The 20,381-nt window shown below is 54.5% G+C and overlaps 1 protein-coding gene across 2 annotated transcripts; it reads left to right on the top strand.

Annotated features, from left to right (window-relative positions):
- The first annotated feature begins 97 nt into the window (after window positions 1–97).
- SLC41A1 (solute carrier family 41 member 1) lies at window positions 98–19,616 on the top strand. 2 transcript variants are annotated; one of them, XM_058669098.1, is made up of 11 exons: window positions 98–371; window positions 2,613–3,598; window positions 10,360–10,467; window positions 11,449–11,520; window positions 12,045–12,189; window positions 12,334–12,480; window positions 13,029–13,176; window positions 13,979–14,058; window positions 14,915–15,049; window positions 15,359–15,507; window positions 18,591–19,616. In XM_058669098.1, exons 2-11 carry the CDS (start codon window positions 3,227–3,229, stop codon window positions 18,774–18,776), a joined length of 1,542 nt encoding a protein of 513 aa, XP_058525081.1. In that variant the 5' UTR covers window positions 98–371; window positions 2,613–3,226; the 3' UTR covers window positions 18,777–19,616. The 2 variants fall into 2 exon arrangements, with proteins under 2 accessions (XP_058525081.1, XP_058525080.1); XM_058669097.1 differs by lacking the exon at window positions 98–371 and adding an exon at window positions 730–1,181.
- Window positions 19,617–20,381: the final 765 nt, after the last annotated feature.

Raw genomic sequence — 20,381 nt, 5'->3', positions numbered from 1 at the left:
ACAGCGCTGGTCTACAGAGGTGGAGACGGCCCGGGGCGGAAGTGCGAAGGGCCGGCTCGGGAACACCCCCTCTGATCGCACGAGATGCGTCAGGGAAAAGTTGGGTTTCACTGAGACGGGGATGGAGGCTCGCTCTCGCCTCACGCGGCCACCAGGCTCGCCTCCGCCCCTGACCCGGGTGCGCGCGGGGGACCCCAGCCGCGAGGCCGACCCCAGGCCCCCGCGCGCCCGCCCTTCCCCACCCCTTTCAAGGCCGGGACTTTATTAAGGCCGGATTCGTCAGCGCCGAGCCATTTTGCTCAGAGGCCGCGGAATCTCACGGAAGCGCGAGGTGTCGGGCCAGCTAGAGAGCAGCTGGGTCCAAGAGCGAGGTGGGTTCCGTTCTGCCTGGGCTGCGGGCGGCCGCCGCGGGATCAAGGCCGGCGCGCGCGGGCTCCACAGGGATGCTCGCTGGTCCCCCTTCCAGTCCAGGGCCTTCATCAAGGGATGAGCTCCAAAAACGGGGATGGCGCCCACGCCGCCCGAGGGCTGCGGGCGCTGGGGCGCGGCAAGCAGGCTTCCCCGGGTCCTCAGCCGGTGGGCGCTGGGACCCGCGAGTCCGCCGCCCCGGAACCGGCTCCCAGTCCCCCTACTTCCCGGCACCGCGTCCCGCGTGCCCCACCTCCTGAGCCCCGAGCGAAGGAAAGGGGCGGGACCCGGCCCGCCCCCTCTGCCGTCGCCGATTGGCTGTGGCGGACGTCCGTCTGGAATCTATTTTGATGGAGGGGAAGGGGGGGGTGCCACCCAGTCTGCCCCAGATCACGTTTGCCAGCAACAGCCAACCAGTCTGGCCCAAGTCTGCGGGCCAGAAGCGATTGGGGGCAAGTGAGCTCTTCCCCCCCACCACACACACACCAGGCCCAGTCCGGGTCTTCGCTACCCGGCCGCCCTGTCCCTCGTGGAAGTGGAGCGGCGGCCTCCTGAAACGCAGAAGCGAAATGTAGCCAGCCGGGGTAAGGGGGTGTCGCGGTTGGACGCTCACCTTGGCTGCGGGTGAGGAGAGGAGGGGGCGCTCGCCGGGCCGAGACGACCACCAAGGAGGAGGAGGAGTGATGAGAAGAGGGGGAACCCTGCTTCCCCCGAGACCGCGGGCCTCTGCTGCCACTCGTCCGGTGCCCCCCTTCCGCACAAGCGAGGGGCAGGTCAGTCCTGGCGGGGCCGGGGGTGGGGTGGGGGGGAATCCTGGCGCACAGCGCATTTGCTGAACCCTGGTGGTGGAAGGCTGGGGATGGCTGTTCCCCCTCACTGGGGCCGAGAATTCTGAAATGAATCCTTGTTTTGGTCCCAGCTTGGGAGGAGGGGGCTCTCTGGTGCTTCTTTGGTCCCAGGGCCTCAGCCCATGCGAACACTCTTTCCTGGTGGAGTGGGTGAGGGGCTGGCCTGCAGGGAGGACGGAAGGAGCTGGGGCGCCGGGTTTGAGTGGACTCAAACTTTTTCGGTGTGGGAGCGGTAGACTTGGGGGCTGGCGCATGGATCCGTGGGGAGGGTCTTTGGAAGGAGGGCAGGCAGGTATGGACGGAGACTGAAAAAGAGAGAGGTGGTAAGTGACTCGTGGATGGAAAGGCAGACACTTCTATGGGCCAGCAACTGCCTTTCCCAGGCTGAAGCTACTGAGGTGTGTTAAGAATACTTAAGGACCTGTCCCTCCTACCTGGTCAGCATTTGTGTGTGTGTGTGTGTGTTTCTTACTTGAAAGAAATGGAATCCAGGCCTGGGAATCCCCTGGGGCAAGGGGAGATGGGAGCATTTCAGCTAGACACTGGCATTTGGGAACAAATTTCTCTTGGCATATGGGACTTAGGGTTGGGGTTTGCCCTCTTTTTTTTTTTAATTGCTGCTTTTATTTGTTTGGTTTCATTTTGTGTTTGAGAATTCCGCTGTATTACCCTTGGTAACCCCGGAGAACTCAGGGGGAGCCCTGAGAGCTGAAGTGGGTGCCTAGTAACTCCCAACAGTACCCTCCGTGCCTTCTCACAGAGATAACTCCCCTGGCCTATCGGAGGCTCTTCCAGCGCCAAGCTCCCTGCAGGGAGAGAAGTAGGGCTGGATCTTGGTCAGTGGCTGAGCTTTCTGTAACACTGTTGACTCTCAAGGGCAGGAGTGGGTAGGTCTCTGGCTCTTGGCCGTGGGCTGGCAAGCCTGCAGCACTGCCCAGCCAGTCTTCCTACTCCTTCACTTCTCAGGGCCTAGGGCCTTAAATCATCCTAGGTCCTTACTGAACATTCAGGAAGGGAGCTCCCTGATGGTGCCCTGCCCACCCTAGGGTGCTGAGAGGACAGTGGGTGGGCAGCACCTCTGCAGTCCCAGGCTGGTCACATCTCACCGCTGTTGACCATAGCGGCCAACCCTGTGGTTGCCGGTTGGGAGGGGATTCGGGCACACACCTGTTGGGCCTCCAGATGGAACAGCCCAGAATGGAGTTGAATAAATGGAGTGGAAACAGCAGCATAGAATAAGCTCTGTAAAGACGCTTGTGTCATCAACTCACAGCTGCTTTGAGAAGTCTCCCACTATGAGTTCTATGTGGCTGTGTCATGACATTCTGTTTTTCTTTTTCTTCCTGCCCATGTAAGGTGTTCCACACAGATTCTCGTGACTTTAAGATCCAGAGCTTCAGGGAGGCACGAGGTCTTCCCAGGAAAGGAGCAGATTTCTGGAAGGGCCTAGAAAGCCGACAGACCCTGCTGTGGGAGCAGCCGCGTCCAGAGAACCGTAGGGAGCCAACGGAGCCGAGAGCTGCGAGTGGGCAAGAGTCCCAGCCCCAAGCTGTGGCTGTATTCTGAAAGATTGCAACTCAAGCTCTTGTCACACAAGAGGGGCCACTTCCCAGGGCACCCCCTTATCTCTGGATTCCCTGTGTTCTAACCTGCTGCTGAAAACCAAAGAAGAAATCAGGCACCAGGCTGGGCGGCGGGACTAGGGCCTTTGCACCCCTAGTGGGTAGCTGGGGACTCTGGCCAGGGGGACTCTCACTTCCCATCACCTTGCGGCCTCAGTACTTGATGGGGCCGCCTGTTGGCGGAGCAGTTTTTGCACTGCCTGGTAGGAGACGAGAGCCTGGGGGAGAGGTCCTGTGGTGCTCAAGCCTGGGGTCACCCCAAGACTAAGCCTTTCCCCAAGTCAAGAAGAAGGAAAGCAACAAAAAGAGAGGCGTGTTCTCTCCATTCCCCCATCCCTCCTGCCTGTCATGTCCACTAAGCCAGAAGCCAAGGACGCCCACCAGCGCAACGGGACTGGCCCGCCCCCCTCTCCCTGCTCTTCTGATGGCCCAGGGCCCTTGGCCACTGGGCCTTCGGAGTTCCTGGGGCCTGATGGGGCCGGGGTGGAGGTGGTGGTGATTGAATCTCGGGCCAATGCCAAGGGGGTTCGAGAGGAGGATGCTCTGCTGGAGAATGGAAGCCAGAGCAACGACAGTGATGACGTCAGCACAGACCGCGGCCCTGCGCCACCCTCGCCGCTCAAGGAGACCTCCTTCTCTATCGGCCTGCAAGTGCTCTTTCCCTTCCTCCTGGCAGGCTTTGGGACCGTGGCTGCTGGCATGGTGCTGGACATCGTGCAGGTAGGACCTGCAGAGGGGAGCAGCTCAGGATGGGGTATCCCAGGACCATCTGTGCCTCCCAGGCATTTCCCCTCCACCTGCCTATGGTACATAGCTCCTGTGGTTACTTCCTAGAATGCGACTTCCCTTTGGAGCACCGCCGAGGCTGCTTTTCGGGCCAGTGGCATTCTGTAGAAGGTTCGGGGGAGCCCAGCGGCCCCAGGGCAGTGGCGGGTGCTGGGGAGTACTGGTCAGGAAATGAAATGATTCGTTCCAGAGCTCAGACTGGCAGAGGCGAGAGGGCTCAGGGTTGCTGCTTGCCATGCCTCCCGGGCATTCCTGCCAGGACCAGCCCGGCTGGAGACCTTCAGCTGGGTTCTTCTCTCTCTGCCTCACCCACCTCTCCTGCCTTTTATGTGGGATTTCAAGGATGCCCCTGTAGCCAAACGTTCAGTTTCAGGCCTCTGCTCCATCCCCCTGCTGGGCAGGAATTTGTTCAGCTGCCAAGAGGGTCTCAAATTAAGTGAGAAGGCTCCTAAAGGCATTTTGTGTTGCTTTGTCTTCCCATAGCAGGTCTCCCTAGGGAGTTGGGGGGTGGGCACGTGCCATCTGATGTGTGATTTGGAGTTGGCAGAATAGGCCTGAAAGTACTCACTATGTGCCATGGGTGAGAACAAGAGGAAGCCTGGGCAGTTCTGGGCAGCACCATCTCTCATCTGCTCTTCACATGCCTTTCTGAAGCCTGCCCTGAGTAAAGGGAGCTCCTTCCAAAGTCACTGCAGAGGATGGAGGCTCAGAGTTGGCAAGACCCAGGAGCTGAGAGCCAGGGACATGTCCTGCCAGCAGCTCGCTGTGAGCTGGGGTTTTACCCAGCACCTCCAGCTTGGCAAGAGATCAACTCTTGTTGCTCGATAAAAGGTTTCGAAGCCCAGGAAGGCACACAGAGCTCTCTAAAGGTGCTAGGTCTGTCTGAATTGTCAGCATGCCAAGTGCTGGTCTCTGTCCTCAGGACTTAGAGAAGTACTGGAGGGGAAGGCTGATCTTTGCCCTTTGAGGTCCCCCCTGTGTGGCTTGAGAACTGGCGCTCAGGGCCAGCTGCCAGTGTCAAGTCACCCTACCCACTAACATAACGAGCCTGGCCAGCTGCTGTCCCCATGCCCACAGCCCACAGGGCCTGTGAAGATGGGTGGTTCTGGATGGTTCCTTCAGTATGTCCACTTGGGCCACTTGGACGTGAGCCCTCCTAGAGAGTCCTATCCCTGTGGTTGCTAATGGGAGTGGTGTCTGTGCAAGCACAGTGCCTTTGTGCTGCCTCTCTCCTGGAACCTGTTAACGTGAAGATTATTCCTACCCAGAGATTAAGAAGCTGCCTGGAGCTCCTGCTTCCTCTCCTTCCCAGTGACCCCTCTTCCAAGGACAGTGAGTGCGGGGGAAGGAGAAGCAGAGAAATGGAGATTCAGGGATAGCATCTCCACCTGTCCCCTCATTCCCTGTGGCCTTGCTTCTCATTTTTAAACTTTTAGAGTTCTGGTTTGGTGTCTACAGAGGGATGAAAGATCAAATCCAGCCGTGACCCAAGAGCAGGTGCCTTACTTTGTAGACAACGGGAGTGTCATTGGGGAGCACTTGGGCAGCTGCTCTGTCGCCTGTGAGAGAGGAACTTTGTAGATAAGAAACCCATGGTGCAGACAGATTAGGTGACTTGTCCCCAGAGCCTGGGCTGCCAACCTCTGGGGCCTTTGCCACAGTCAAGCTTCTCCAGTTGAAGATTCTGAGGAGTCTGCTTGCTTTGCAAGGTGGATTGGAATCTGTAACAGGCAGGGTTATCTTCTGAAATGAGCAAAAACAAAACTTCTCAATGAGCAGTGCTACAGAACCCCTCCCCACTGCCACCACTACTCACCCACCAACAGCATGCACACAAGGATTCAAGCTGGAAAAACTGCCATCTTGCCCCACCCCTACTCCATACCCATGTCCCTGAGACATGGGGAGATCTCTGTAGGAGAACCTCAAGGATGCCCACCCTGCCCACAGAGGGCCAGCCTTGCCCTCTCCATGGCCTCTTGGGGCTCTCTGCAGGGCTGGGTCCAGGTGGTGTAGATAACAATGGCTGCTTTGTCTTCATTCTCCTCCCCTGGCTGGCTTTCACACCACAACTGGGCTGCAGTAGGCTCCACAATAGCCTAGTTAGGGGAAGGGGCTGTGTACAGAAGGACCAACCCCAGGGGAAGTGCAAGGAGTTGACCAGCGATCTCAGCTTCAGAAAGCGCAGGATGATTTTTAAGAATTCACACCTGCCTTCTCCCTTCTCGAGTCTACATTGGCCCTGGCTCAGGTGCCTGTCTGGTCCAGGGCCCCCAGCAGTCCCGCTGCTGGAGAAAACACGCTCAGAGACCAACTGCTGCCACCTCTCCATGTGGGCCACAGCTTGCACAGGGCAGTCAAGTGGCTGGTATGCAAATCACAGGCAGGGCAAGGAGGAGTGGACCTCTGTCTGCTGCAACTGGCCCAGCGTGGCACTAGGCAGGGAAGGAGGCCTGGGCCCCCTGGTGAGATGAGAACAGCCTACACACTGCAGATGCTACGGTTCTGGGCTACCAGGGCATCTCACTCAAGGGGGTTTGTGGGGAGGACATCAAGAAGTGATGTGCCTGCCTTCAGGGTCTGCATGGGAATTCCCAGCTAGGTGGGGGCAAGTGGAGACTCGCAAGTCCTTATTTTAACTTGCTGTGGATCCCCAGGAAAGTGGCCCTACCTCCCCCAAATACAGCCTCAATTTGACTTCTATGTCCTGCTGTGCATACTACAAATATGGAAGTGGATGACCAGTTGTGGCCTCAGGGAAGTGGAGCGGAAGGAAGCATTCCTTGTTCCTTCTTCCCTTGTTGCTGGCCTGTTCCTGGGCAGAACGTTCAGATTCTGTCTCACCTGAGCACCCTGTCCTCCCTTCTGCCTGAGGTCATGGTCCCATTTGCATTTCCTATTCTCTCTTTATCCCTGTGTGTATCCAGGTGTGGTCCTCCTCCCTGGACACTAGGGGAGGCCTCTGGGAATAGCCTCAAGCTGGTGAAGACTGGTAGAAGTGGGTGCTTTAATTGCCTCTCCAGTCATCGTCCTCCAAGGTCAACTGCAGCCCAGCTTGCTAGGCTCTGCTGCAACCTAGCGCTTGGAGCTTATGCCTGAAAGCTTAGGGCTCCCTGCTGACTCTGTCCCCTGCTGATCCCCTTCTCCTGGAGCAGACACAAGCTGAAGGCAGCATATTGGAGGCATATGAGACCAGAGGAGGTGAGGGATGGAAGAGGCAGGTGGTGAGAAAGAGGTGCTGGCAGGGCCACTGAGGATGGACACTTGAGAGTGACAGCTCCGAAGCAGGATCCTCCTTAAGTGTACAGGAAGCAGCCACATCCCTCCCCTCCAGAATATCAGGGACCCCTGAGCTGCCCACCCCAAGATGGAGAAAACAGTAAGCAGTGAATGTCTGCAGATGTGTCCTGCACCTCCAGGATGAGCAACCTGGGCAACTTGGAGCCTCTCCCAATGCCCAACTGGGCTGGAAGGTGTGGAAGGCAGCCAGGCCCCAGCTGGGCTGACGGATTTGACTTCCGGGGCAGACACTCCCAGCCAGGCAGAACAAGATGGACCAGGGGAGGGAGAAGAGCCATTCCCTCTGTGCCTCAGTCTGCTCACACCTAACTTCAGGCCATCCCACTTCCCTGGGCTGTCCACACCACCACCTTCATGTGCCTCTTCTCAGAGGCATGTGTGAGCCTGCATGGTAGATGTGCCCAGCTTACGCCACGTCTGAGATGGTGTAGGAATTGGCTGCTCCAACCCAAGGAGTTCCTTCTGGGTAGGTGGAGCTCACAGGTCCTGGGGGTTGCCTTCTCTCTTCAGGCCCTGGAGGTGCTAAGGGGGGTGTCTCCCCTTTGTCCTCAGAGAGGGACTCCCCTAAGGAGGGTGCTGGGTCCTCAAGGGCATATTCTAACTCCGTGGATTCAAGTGTGCCTTGTCTGGAATGGTGCTGTGCCCCCTACTGATGCATACAAACAGGACACCAGTGGGAAAGAAGCCTTTGCTTTGTATGACCACCTCCAGATCTTTAGCCCTGGCCCCAGACCCCTCTGATAGCCTTGGCCCTCTTTCTTTCTTTCTTTTATTTTTTTGTAATTATTTTTTGATGATATATATATACAGTTGATTAATGTGATAATGGTAAAGGGCTACAAGAAGGTGGGTGAGACCATTATTCCCACATTCTCTTTTTTCCTTCCTATAACTGGGAGAAGAGGGGAAAAGGGGAGAAGCCACACTCAGCCTGCTGTACACTTTTGTACCCCGGGATGAAGGACAGCCACCTGACACCACCCCAAGGTCCTCAATGTGGCACATGCTCCGAAGGTCCTGCTCAAGAGGTTTTGATAGCTCAGTGGTTCTGAATTACTGCTGATCTTGCCACTCCAGGCACAATGAAATCTCTCCAGAATCCACTTGTTGACACTGTCCAACTTAGAGTCTCCATTTGCCCAGATATTCACTGCCAACACCTGGCTTGGGTAGTTGATTGATTTGTTCTCCATCCTCTGTTGTAGTACCAGTTGTCCTCTGCAGACTCCAATGTACTGCCATATCTTCCTTGTGCACCTGGATATGCTGTCTACTGCTCCGTCTAAGCCACTGAGGAGCTGGCCCTCTTTTTCTTTGTGGTAGTAAAACATATATATATATATATATATATATAAATGTCACCATCTTAGCCACTATGAGTACATCATTCAGTAGTGCTAAGTCCATTCACATTACATGCAGCACGTCTTCTATACCCAGTATAGAATACCCTGTTTCCCCTTCTGCCCAGCCCCTGGCCACTCTCTCATATGACTACAGTCATGCAGAGCCTATCCTTTTTTGACTGGCTTCGTTGTGCCATGTCCTCAAGGTCCCTCCAGGCTGTAGCGTGTGGCAGGATGTCCTCCCTGTTGAAGGCTGGATCATATTCCAGTGCATTTTGTTTGTATACAACTGCATTTTGTTTATATACTTGTCTGTCCAGGAGCACTTAGGTAGCTTCTGCCTCTTGCCTGTTGTGCATGGTGCAGCTGTGCCCATGGGTATATGAATACTGGAGACACCTACTCAGTTCTTATGGATCACCACCCAGGAGTGGGAGAGCTGGATAAATCAGTTGTTCTTTGCATTTGAAAATTTATTTATTTGAACGGCAAAGTGACAGAGAGCTAAGGAGAGAGAGAGAGTCTTCTGTCTACTAGTTCACTCCCCAAATAGCAACAACAGCCAGGTATTTGCCAGACCAGAGCCAGGAGCCACAAACACCATCCAGGTCTCCCATAGGGATGGCAGGGACTCAAGCACTTTGACCAGCTTCTACTGCCTTCCCAGCAGGGAGCTGGGTCAGAAGTGGAGCAGTCGACACTCTTATGGGATGACCAATGTATCAGTGGCACCACAGCATGGGCCATGGTGGTTCTGTTTTTAACTGCTTAAGGAACTGCCACATGATTTGCCATACAAGTTGGGCCACTTTACTATCCCAGCAGCAGTATGCATGGGTTCCAGTCTAGGTCTGGTCTAGGTCCTGGCCAGCATGTGTAACTCCCTGGTTTTTGTCACGATAGCCATCTTAACAGGTATGTGATGGTGTATCACTGTCGTGTTTATTTGCAGCCTTGCTCATCTTGTTGCAATTGCCTTTAAGAGATTGTCTGGTCAGACTGCTGAATTGGACGCTTGTCAGGCAGGAGCTGGAGGCCCTGTGACTTGTCTGAAGTCCCCAGCTGGTGTACATAAGGAGGCATGTGGGGAGATAGCATGAGGCCATGGCAAGCCTCTTGTCCCCACCTGCCTCCTCTCCAGACCCAGAGGTTTTCCATTCTTAAAACAAAGGAACCAATAAAACCTGCTTGTCCCAGTGGACAGAAAGGGAGCTACAGTCCCAGCCTCATGTGCAAGTCCGCAGTACCAGTTGCAAGCAGAGGAACTTACAGATAGCCAGTCCCAGCTCTTACATCTTTTCCCTCTTGTACTAACTGAAAAAAATGTTTTGTGAACCTGTTGGCTCATCTGCACCATAGGAATAAAGATAACCCATACTTCATTGGGTGGCTGAGGTGATGAAATGAGAAAATACACATAGGGACTCAGCCTGGTATATAGCCAGTACCTAGTAAAAATTGGGCTAAGAAGCTGATGGGATAACTGTGGCTGGTGGGCTGGCAACCAGAACCCAACTGTGTGGACATCAGCTCTGGGCTCTTCTTGTGGGGGTACACTTGCATTTCCTGTCTGAGAGGTTGGGGCAGTTGTGTGGGGTAAGGGAGTGCAAAGGAGGTGTAGAAAGGCTCTCACTGGGTAGCAAGCAGAGGGGTAGGGGCCACCGAGCCTTTCCAAATGAGAGCTGCTGTGACTGCAGCCAAAACTCGGGGAGATAGAAACCAAACAAAGTGTAATCTCCTTGGCCCCAGCCCTGCAGCTGACACAACACCACTCAAGGTTGAGGCTGCAGAGGACCTGGACTGAAGGCAAAGGCTGGGGCATGCGATGTCATGGGGGTTACAGAGGAATCCTAGGGTGTGAGCCAGCCCATGGGGGTCCACTGCTCTTCCCACCCCTGGCTCTGGGAACGCAGGCAGAGGAAGTAGAGCCCAGCCAGGGTCCCAGCTGTTCTTGTTTCCTCCCCAAGCCTCTTGTCTCCAACTATCTGCCCAATGTCCCTGCCCACCCTTTGGGCACTATAATGCCTAGCTTCTCTTTTCACCTTCTAGCACTGGGAAGTCTTCCAGAAGGTGACGGAAGTCTTCATCCTGGTGCCTGCGCTGCTGGGACTCAAGGGGAACCTGGAAATGACCCTGGCCTCTAGGCTGTCCACGGCAGTGAGTATCCTGGCCAAGAGGAGGGGGCCCAGAAAGGGCCCCTGGGCAACACAAAGGTGCCCCACAAGGGATCCTGTAGGCCCCCTCCACAAGCCCCGCCCCCTGTGGGAGCATGGAGTCAGGGTAGCGGCAGGAGGGCCTGGCTGGACATGGTGTCCTGCTATAGGCAAGGGCTTCCTGCCCAAAGTGATTCCCAGACTTGCTTTCTGGACGTGCCTGCATCCCTGGACTGCTACCCCACCCCCCTGCTTTACAACCCACCTCGTGACTGTTTGTGCAGCTTTGACAGGCGGGCATCCTGCTGCTCTGTCCAGCCGCACAGATGGGGGCCTCCTCTGATCTCCAGCCCTGCTCTGCAGCTGGCCAGGAGCAGGGCCAGGCCCCCCAACCCTCCCAGCCCATTCCCTGTCCCCGTGGCCAGTTGCTCTTTAAAGGGCTAGAGACAGAGAGGGGGCTGCTCTTCATTCCTCACTCTCCACTCCCAACCCCTGAGATCTCCCCTGATCCAGTGATTCAATCACATACAGAGCTCTGGGGTGGGAGGTCAGGAGTGATATAATTCAGGAAACCACAGGTGTTCCTGCTTGGCCAAGAGTGGAGAAGATGGTGGAGAAACATCCCCCTGGTTTGCACTGCCCCTCCTGGTCCCTACCACCCATGCCTTCCCAAACACCCTTGTGGCCTTGGTCCCATGCCAGTCACTGACCTGTCCTCCCCTAGGAAGGCAAACTGGCTTCAGGGCCAGGGAGTGGGTCATAGTAATCCATTCAGGGAAGGGCTGCCCAGCTTAGCCCAACAGGACAGCTCAAAGAGAAAAAGAGGTGGGTGCCCTGGAGGCACCTCACCCACTCCCCTCTCCCCTGATCCTACTCCACTCCCTCTGGTGGTCGTGTCTGTCCCCTTATCCAGGGAAGGGCCTTACTGTTTCAGCTGCCAACCATTTTTGGCCGGCAGCTCCAGCCACTTGCCCTCCCTCTCTAGGCCAACATTGGACACATGGACACCCCCAAGGAACTCTGGCGGATGATCACGGGGAACATGGCCCTCATCCAGGTAAGATGGCAAGGTAGACAGGGTGGGCCAAGTTCCCTGCTCCTCCAAGTCAGGAGTCTCTGAGAGGCTCCTGAATGAAGCTCCAACACCCCACTGAGCTGGTGTCCCCCAGGGACACTCTAGAAGGTTACCCCAGCAGATGGTACGAGGGCTGAGTCTCTGCAGATCTGGCAGTGGGAGCAGACTTGGATTCTCACGTGTCCTGGGCCACTGTCTCAAATCTTCCAGGCCTTGACTCTGATTTCAAGACCTAACCCCGTGGACCCCTCCCCTAACACCCATTCAGTCAGTGACATGCCCCAGGCCCCCCACTGAGTACATGGCTTAGTTCTAGTGTCTGGTGTGAAACTAAACAAACACACATCCTTCCAGCTGGGGCGGGAGGTGGGGGCTAACTGGACATTGCTGTCCTGCCTGCCCCCTGGGACTGCTGAGGGCCAGGAAGGCAGTCAGCCTAAGAGCTCAGTGACCTCCGCTGAGAAGCACTCCACTCCTGGGTGAGTGGTCACCGCTCCTCCCGACAGGTGCAGGCCACAGTCGTCGGCTTCCTGGCATCCATTGCAGCTGTTGTCTTCGGCTGGATCCCTGATGGCCACTTCAGCATCCCACATGCCTTCCTGCTATGTGCCAGCAGTGTGGCCACAGCCTTCATTGCCTCGCTGGTGCTGGGTAAGCAAGTGAAGAGGATGGGGGTCAGGAGGGCTGCACCAGAGGGATCACCTGCACCCGGCCTCTCCTGCCTCTCCTTTGGTTTATTGGTGAAACTCCTTTAACCCTTCTTGCCTTACTTGGATCCCTCCTTTTCTTCACCAGGTATGATCATGATTGGGGTCATCATTGGCTCTCGCAAGATTGGGATCAATCCAGATAATGTGGCCACACCCATTGCTGCCAGCCTGGGGGACCTCATCACCTTAGCATTGCTGTCAGGCATCAGCTGGGGACTCTATCTGGAACTGAGTGAGTCTGTAGTCCCCAGGAGGGGGGCTCAAGTGGACCCCTTGTGTGGGATCTGGAGAGATGGAAGTCACTTTGCAAGAGTACAAGAATTTCTGTGTTCTTAACTGCTTTGATTTAGTTTGTTCAACCAATCAGAGAGACGTGAGGCTAAAAAGGTCTCATCCCAGAGTCAAGCAGGCAGCAGGGGCAAGGGCAGGAGCAAAAGTACCAGAAATATCCTCCTGCTTGGTCCTATGGATCCTTGCTTCCCTGGGAAGGGGTTGTGGAGAGCGTGAAGGAATGGAGTCCGCTTGCGTGATGAGGACAGGGATGGGAGATGAGGATCCCTGAGTCAGATCAAGAACCTAGAAGGCTCTCTGCTTGGCCACCTTGACCTTGGAGCCGTCAGGGCTGGTCCCGCCCACCTGTTGGGCTTTCTGTGAGGATCCAGTGAGACTGGGTGTTCATGAACATTGTACAGAGATGCCATTGACCATGCAGCTGAGCCAGATGGGAAGCTGGGAGAAGGGGCCACAATGCTCAACGCCCTTTGCTGTCTGCCCTTTCAGGTCACTGGCGATACATCTACCCGCTGGTGTGTGCCTTCTTTGTGGCCCTGCTGCCTGTCTGGGTAGTGTTGGCCCGACGCAGCCCAGCAACAAGGGAGGTGTTGTACTCGGGCTGGGAGCCTGTCATCATTGCGATGGCCATCAGCAGGTGGGCCTGGTCCCGGAGCACAGCTTCCTCCACTCCCCTCCCACCCTGCCCCAGACTACTATTTAAACCCCAAAGCAAGAAGTTAGAAGGCTAGTCTTAGAAATATGTTCAGTAGTTAGTGGAGCAGGCACGTGGTCTTTTGTATCAGGTGATAGAAACCAGGTTGATTCAGTTCCCTCCCAAAGTAGCTGCGTTGGCCTCGAGACCTAAAAAGGCACAGCTGGACTCTGGGTCACGCCTCATCACATCTGGGCCCCAGGACTCTGCATTTCTCAGCTCTGTTTTCTTCTGGGAAGGCCCACAGTCCCATTTACACTTTGCTTATTCCCACCAGTTCCAGAGAAAACAGTGGAGATCAGTCTCACACACACATACACATGCAGTTTCACAGAGTCCCAAAACAGTTTCCTTGGTTCTCATGTGGTCAGCTGACTATGCCTGGGCCATCATTGAAGCAGTGTCACCTGAATCTGTTGCTGGAGCCCAGTGCCATTGCCAGAAGGGAAAACAAATGCTAGGCAGGCAGATCAGAGACCTTCCCTGGCAGGTTGTCCTGTTAGTGGCTCCTGGAGCCAACCAGAGGGCAGGGACAGCATCACTGGCTCATTCTGGAGTTACCAAGCCAGGTCAGGATGCTGGGGGCAAGTGGTTCTGGCAAGGGAGGCACGGATTGCCAGTGGAGGGACTCCCGGAATCCACCATGCTTTGCTTTGTCCCCAAGGCAGGTTGGGCCTGTGCCTGTCATCTCGGGAGCAGAGCCCACCAGCAGCCTTGGTGTCATTGTGTGTTTGTGCCCCTGCAGCGTGGGAGGCCTCATCTTGGACAAGACTGTCTCAGACCCCAACTTCGCAGGGATGGCTGTCTTCACACCCGTCATCAATGGTGAGGCCTCAACAGCAGCTGCTGGGAGGGAAGGGGCAAGAGGGAAGGGGCAAGAGAAAAGGGTTTGGGGGTTTGGCACTTGTGTCAGTGAGGGTTCCCCAGGCAAGAGAATCCACACAGTTTCAGTTTTCATAAAGGGGAGTGAGACAAGGGAAAAAGGAACGAGAGATGTTGAGGTACCTGAAGCTCATGACAGTGGGAAGCTCAAGTCCTGAAGACTCATGGGGAGGAAATACATAGGAACCCAGTGAGGGCTGCTCTCCTCAGGGAATGTGGGAGGGATGACCTCTTCCACTGTCTGTCCTCTGATCCAGCTCCAAGAAGGGAGGTGGGGTGAGGTGGGATGAGGGACAAGCTCTGATACTCAGCCTCCAGGGCTCAGGGCAGGGACAAGGTAGGGATGCAAGGGCTAACAGGGACAAGTGCAGTTTCTGGAGAGGCTCCTGACCCCAGGGTTTGGAGCTCAAACCTGGAGCTTCAACCATCACTGCATCCAGCACATGAGCATCATGTGTCCAGATCTGCTCAGAGTGCAGGGAGGGGTGGGGCAAGGCTGCGCCTGCAGAGGAAGCAGGATCTCTAAATCTACAGCTCCTCCTGTGTCCTTTCCAGCCCTCTCACAGACCTGCCAGACCCATGGCACTGCCACACGTCCATGGAGGAGCCCAGGGGACTTCCTTGATTTTCCTTCTCAGAGTCTCGCTATTCTCTTGGGGACCAGGAATGGGGTGGTACCCACTAATACCCAAACCTAAGACAGGGACAGAGCCCTTCCAGATGAAAGATAACAGGAGGATTGCTTCTTGCCTGCTCCTCCCCACTACTTTGCAGCCTAAGCCCCTGTGTGCCCCTGCAGGCGTCGGGGGCAATCTGGTGGCAGTGCAGGCCAGCCGCATCTCCACCTTCCTGCACATGAATGGGATGCCAGGGGAGAACTCGGAGCAAGCCCCACGTCGCTGCCCCAGTCCTTGCACCACCTTCTTCAGTCCTGGTAATGATGGCTTGTTAGCCTCCCTGGAGGGAGGGAACCTGCAGTAAGCTTCACCACAAGAGCTGGGCCTGCATCTGCCTGTCCTGTGCTAGGCTGTACCTGCTGTCATGGACAGGAGCCCAGTCAGGCAGGCTCTCTTCCTGCTATACACTGAGGGCCAGGGATGAGAGGAGAAAGGCAGTCAGCAGTGTTTGCCCTGGGCGGGGTGGGGAGAGGGTCCCCTCCTAACTTGAAAGGGCCTTCTGGAGAGGGTTTCTCCCCTGTCTTCCTCCTCCTCCTCTCATGCCCTCTCCCCTCTTCCCTGTCCAGATGTGAATTCCCGCTCTGCCCGGGTCCTCTTCCTCCTCGTGGTCCCAGGGCACCTGGTGTTCCTGTACACCATCAGCTGTATGCAGGGCGGGCACACCACCCTCACCCTCATCTTCATCATCTTCTACATGACAGCTGCACTGCTCCAGGTATGATCTGCCAGAGGCAAGGACACAGGAAGGGCTTCCCTGGGCCCACGTGGGAGTAAACTCAGGCTAGACCTATCAGACACTCTGCCCCCTCTGCTGCAAGGCCCAGCAGCCCACCCACACAGGACTGGGCTTGGTAGAGCAAGCTATAATTGTACCTGAGTCACACTGGGTGGTCTTGGCCCAGTTGTCACTCTTTGAGACCCAGCGCTGCCTTGTAAAGTGAGGGGAATGGACCAATAGGTGGCCATTTTTCAGGCAGGTGACCAGAAGCTGAGCAGATAGAACCTACCCCCTCTAGCCTAGTCCCCTATGTGGCTCTGTTCTGCATGTTGGGCTCTCTTTAGAAATGTCATTCGAGGGCTTGGCAGCGTGGCCTAGTGGCTAAGGTCCTCGCCTTGATCCCATGTGGCCGCTGGTTCTAATCCCGGCAGCTCCACTTCCTCTCTCTCTCTCCTCCTCTCAGTATATCTGACTTTGTAATAAAAATAAAAAAAAAAACAAATCTTTAAAAAAAAAAAAAAAAAGAAATGTCATTCGAATGTAGGGTTGTGCAGCTTGAAAGAATAAGAACCACTACACTAAGTAATCCGTAGAGCTCCATCCATCTCTGCCATCCTAATCTATGACTCATTCTCCTTTATTGTATTATTATTAACTTTTTAAAACTTTTTGTTCTGGAACAACTCTATATTCATAAGAAGCCCCTCACCGAAAAATGTGCAGGGAGATCTCATATCCCTTTATGCCTGGCAACAGCTGTGTGACGTGGTACAGAATCTAGGGGCTGGCACCATGGCTAATAGGCTAATCCTTCACCTTCAAGTGCTGGCATCTATATTTCTCAGCTGTTCCACTGCCGATCCAGCTCCCTGTTTGTGGACTGGGAAAGCAGCAGAGGATGACTCGCGTCCTTGGTACAGAATCCAAACCAGGGACTTGGCCTTGGTGAATCCATAGTCCTTATTCTGATCATAGCAGGTTGACATGGAATGCATGTGTATCGTGTCATGTAAATATTTGTATGTATACATGCACATATGCTCTTTAATTCTCTGTTTTATCACAAGTATAAATTTACTGCCATAATCAAAATATAGACAGAACTGTGTGCTAGCCACAAGGCTCTCAAGCCACTTATAATAGCCTTACTAAATCTTTTTTTTTTTTTTTAAGATTTATTATTATTGGAAAGCCGGATATACAGAGGAGGAGAGACAGAGAGGAAGATCTTCCATCCGATGTTTCACTCCCCAAGTGAGCCGCAACGGGCCGATGCGCGCCGATCCGAAGCCGGGAACCAGGAACCTCTTCCGGGTCTCCCACGCGGGTGCAGGGTCCCAAAGCCTTGGGCCGTCCTCGACTGCTTTCCCAGGCCACAAGCAGGGAACTGGATGGGAAGTGGAGCTGCCGGGATTAGAACCAGCGCCCATATGGGATCCCGGGGCTTTCAAGGCGAGGACTTTAGCCGCTAGGCCACGCCGCCGGGCCCAAGCCTTACTAAATCTTTAAATTTTTTGTAGATGTGTTTTTTGAGGAGCTAACAGTCACATATTGTAGAAGTTTATGTAGGTTCATAGTGCAACCTGAAAGAAAGGCTTTTTGTACCTTCTTCCAAGACTTCAATTCTCCCCTCCACGGGCCTTTGGTGTCACCCATTCCTTATTTATCCATCCTCCAAGCCCTTCCAGCTTCATGCCAATGTACATCCTAGGAGGCAGCAGGTGATGGCTCAAGTACATGGGTCCCTGTCACCCACATAGGAGGCCCAGGTTAAGTTCCTGGCTCCTGTCTTTAGCCTGGCCCAGTCCTAGCTGCAGTGGTCTTTTGGGAAGTGCACCAACAAGTAGCAACTCTCTAACTTGCTGCCTTTCAAATAAATAATTAAAATTTTAAAAAAAAAGGTTTGTTTATTTGAAAAGCAATGAAACAGAGAGAAGGAGACAGAGGAAGAGATCTTCCATCCTCCTGAAATGGCAAGGGCCCAACAGTTGGGTCGTCTTTTGCTGCTTTCCCTCATTAGCAAGGAGCTGAATCAGAAGCAGAGCAGTGGGCCCGGCGCGATAGTGTAGCAGTTAAGGTCCTTGCCTTGAACGCGCCATCCCTTATGGGCGCCTGCTCTAATCTCAACGGCCCCGCTTCCCATCCAGCTCCCTACCTGTGGCCTGGGAAAGCAGTCGAGGACGGCCCAAGACTTTGGGACCCTGCACCAGCGTGGGAGACCTGGAGGAGGCTCCTGGCTTCAGATTGACTCAGCACCAGGCGTTGCGGCAGCTTGGGGAGTGAAACATCGGACAGAAGATCTTCCTCTCTGTCTCTCCTCTCTGTATATCCACCTTTCCAATAAAAAACAAATAAATCTTAAAAAAAAAAAAAAAAGGAAGAAGCAGAGCAGCCAGGACTCCAGCTGATGCCTTGACAAGAGATGCTGTCATAGCAGGCAGCAACTTAACCCACTGTGCCACAACACCAGCCCCAGAAATAAATGTGGGAAAAAAGTGGCAAATAATCCAAAATATATTTTGATTTAGTATGCATTGTCTGCTTTATATTTAGTTTTCAGTATGATTGGTTTTCAGTTCTAACTCTGCCAGGACTAATAATTAAACAAACTTGGATACATAGAGCCCACAACATCTGAATAGAAGGGGTCAGGAGAAGGCTGCTTAGAATAATCACCTGTTAAGCTGATAGCTGTGCTGTAGTCAGCAACCTCAAACACTGTCCTTACACTGTTCTGCCCAGAGAAGGAATCCTGTAAGAAAAGCTGGCTGCAGCTACTAGTCCCCACCAGACTGCTAGTCAGGCCAACATGGCAGGAAGTGAGATGAGCAGAGAATAGGATGACAAAGAATGAAGAGGCAGGGGAGGCCAGATGCCTGTAGCCCACAGAATGCAGTTGAGGAAGCTGCTTGCTGAGTAATGGAGAGCTGAGTGCTGCACTGAGGCGGCTGAGGCCATGCAGCAGCACCCTCCTTCCTGCCTGTGGGTAAGTGTAGGGTGCAGGAGCACAGGCTGCCAGCATGGGAAGAGAGCTGTCCCCATGTGAGGATTGCTGCAGGTGGGCCCTTGTGTCTCTGCAGGTGCTGATTCTCCTGTACTTCGCAGACTGGATGGTGCACTGGATGTGGGGCCGGGGCCTGGACCCAGACAACTTCTCCATCCCGTACTTGACTGCCCTCGGGGACCTGCTTGGCACAGGGCTCCTGGCACTCAGCTTCCATGTCCTGTGGCTCATTGGGGACCGAGACACGGATGTCGGGGACTAGCTTTGATCACTCCACCCATTGCCTCCTCCCTCTGCACTTTCTATGTGAATTTGTTTTTTCTTTGATTCTCCTGTCCTTACTCCCCACACCACACTCCCACCTCTTTCTAGGACTTCACTTTGATATCAAATTCTCATTATTTTCAATGGGAATTTTTATACATTGAGCCAAGTTTGGATAGCGAGAATTCAAAGGGAAGGGTAGATGGACGGAGATAAGCGTCCAAGGAGCTTTTTGAGACAATCACCAAGTGCAATTTCATGGTGGGTACCTCCAGGTGATAGGGGATTGGGGCAGGGAGGGTTCTGTTTTTGATCTGAGGTCATTTGGTTTGCCTTTAGCAACTTCCTTCTTAACCCTAATGAGAAACCATTTGTGAGTAGGTTCTGGGCTTTTATTTTTGGGGATTTGTTTTTTTGTTGTTATGGTTCTTTTCTTTCTTTTGCCTTTTATGTTTTTGGTTGAACAGAAGGATAAGTAACACTCCCTGCCACTCAATCCACTTGTGTAGAAATGGACCAACTTTAGAACACTGAGTCGGAAACAGTTGCTTCAGGCTCCCTGGAATCCCTGCCCCCCTGGACCCAGCCCCTGCTGCTCTCAGAAGGAGTGAGGCAAGCAGACCGGTAGGTTTGTGCACATGCTCCAGGCCTGACTGTCCAAGTGACGTCACAACCCCTCCCCTCCGAACATTCTCCACTTGTGTGTCACCTCCAGAAAGAAATGAGCAGTGTCCACCCCTACCCTGCTCAAGATCCACATCCCTGGGGGCGCAGAGGATGGAATCTGTATCCCGTTCAGCCCTTACCCTCGACTCATCTTTAAGCACTCCCTTGCCACTGGGGACAGAGCATGGGTACGTGGCAAATGACTTGGAGGAAGAGGAGGGCAACCAGCAGTACTGCAGGGCTGCTCTTTCTCCTGAGGACATCATCCTGAGGTCACCTTGGCTCCTGTCCTTCTCCAAAATCACTCATTCTGTTCCTCCTGCCCTCCAGCATCTGTTCACTCATTCAGCAAACACATGGCCTTCCCAAGGCGAGTACTGTGGCAGGCAAGATTTGAAGCATCTCATTGAGCAATGTGGACCGAGCACTTGCCATGTGCTGGGTACTGCCCAAGGCACTGCGTAGCCAACTGTGAGGGTATCCCAACACTCACTCAGCTCGCCCCCCTTCCAGTCTGGCAGAGAGCACGTCCTCACTGGACAGTTGTGTTTGTTTCTGCTGCACCAATAACATTCAGCCTCCTTCTGGAATGCTGACCACAGCCAGAGCCCCCAGCCCTACTGCTCGAACAGTGTTGCCCCTCAGCTGCCATTCCTCACCTCCCCTCCCCTCCACCTGCCTTGGCCACACAGCTAAGAAAGAGAAAACCCTACCAGTTCGGAGACAGCTTTTCTCTGCCTAGCACAACCCTGGGAGGAGACTGGAGCTGCTGTCTCTGCCGCTTGCACCGCTCTGAACAGCTCAGAAGCTGTCCACACTCACTCCTGTGTAACTCGGGCCTTTTTCTCTCTTTCTGTAAGCTTCCCATGAGCCATCCCCTCTGTAGCCTAAAAAAACCACCTCCTTGCAAGGCAAGGGCCTGCCGCAGCCTCTTGGC

The sequence above is a fragment of the Ochotona princeps genome, chromosome 10 (assembly GCF_030435755.1).
Source record: "Ochotona princeps isolate mOchPri1 chromosome 10, mOchPri1.hap1, whole genome shotgun sequence".
NCBI lineage: Eukaryota > Metazoa > Chordata > Mammalia > Lagomorpha > Ochotonidae > Ochotona > Ochotona princeps.
This window is presented reverse-complemented; position numbering and strand designations above follow the sequence as displayed.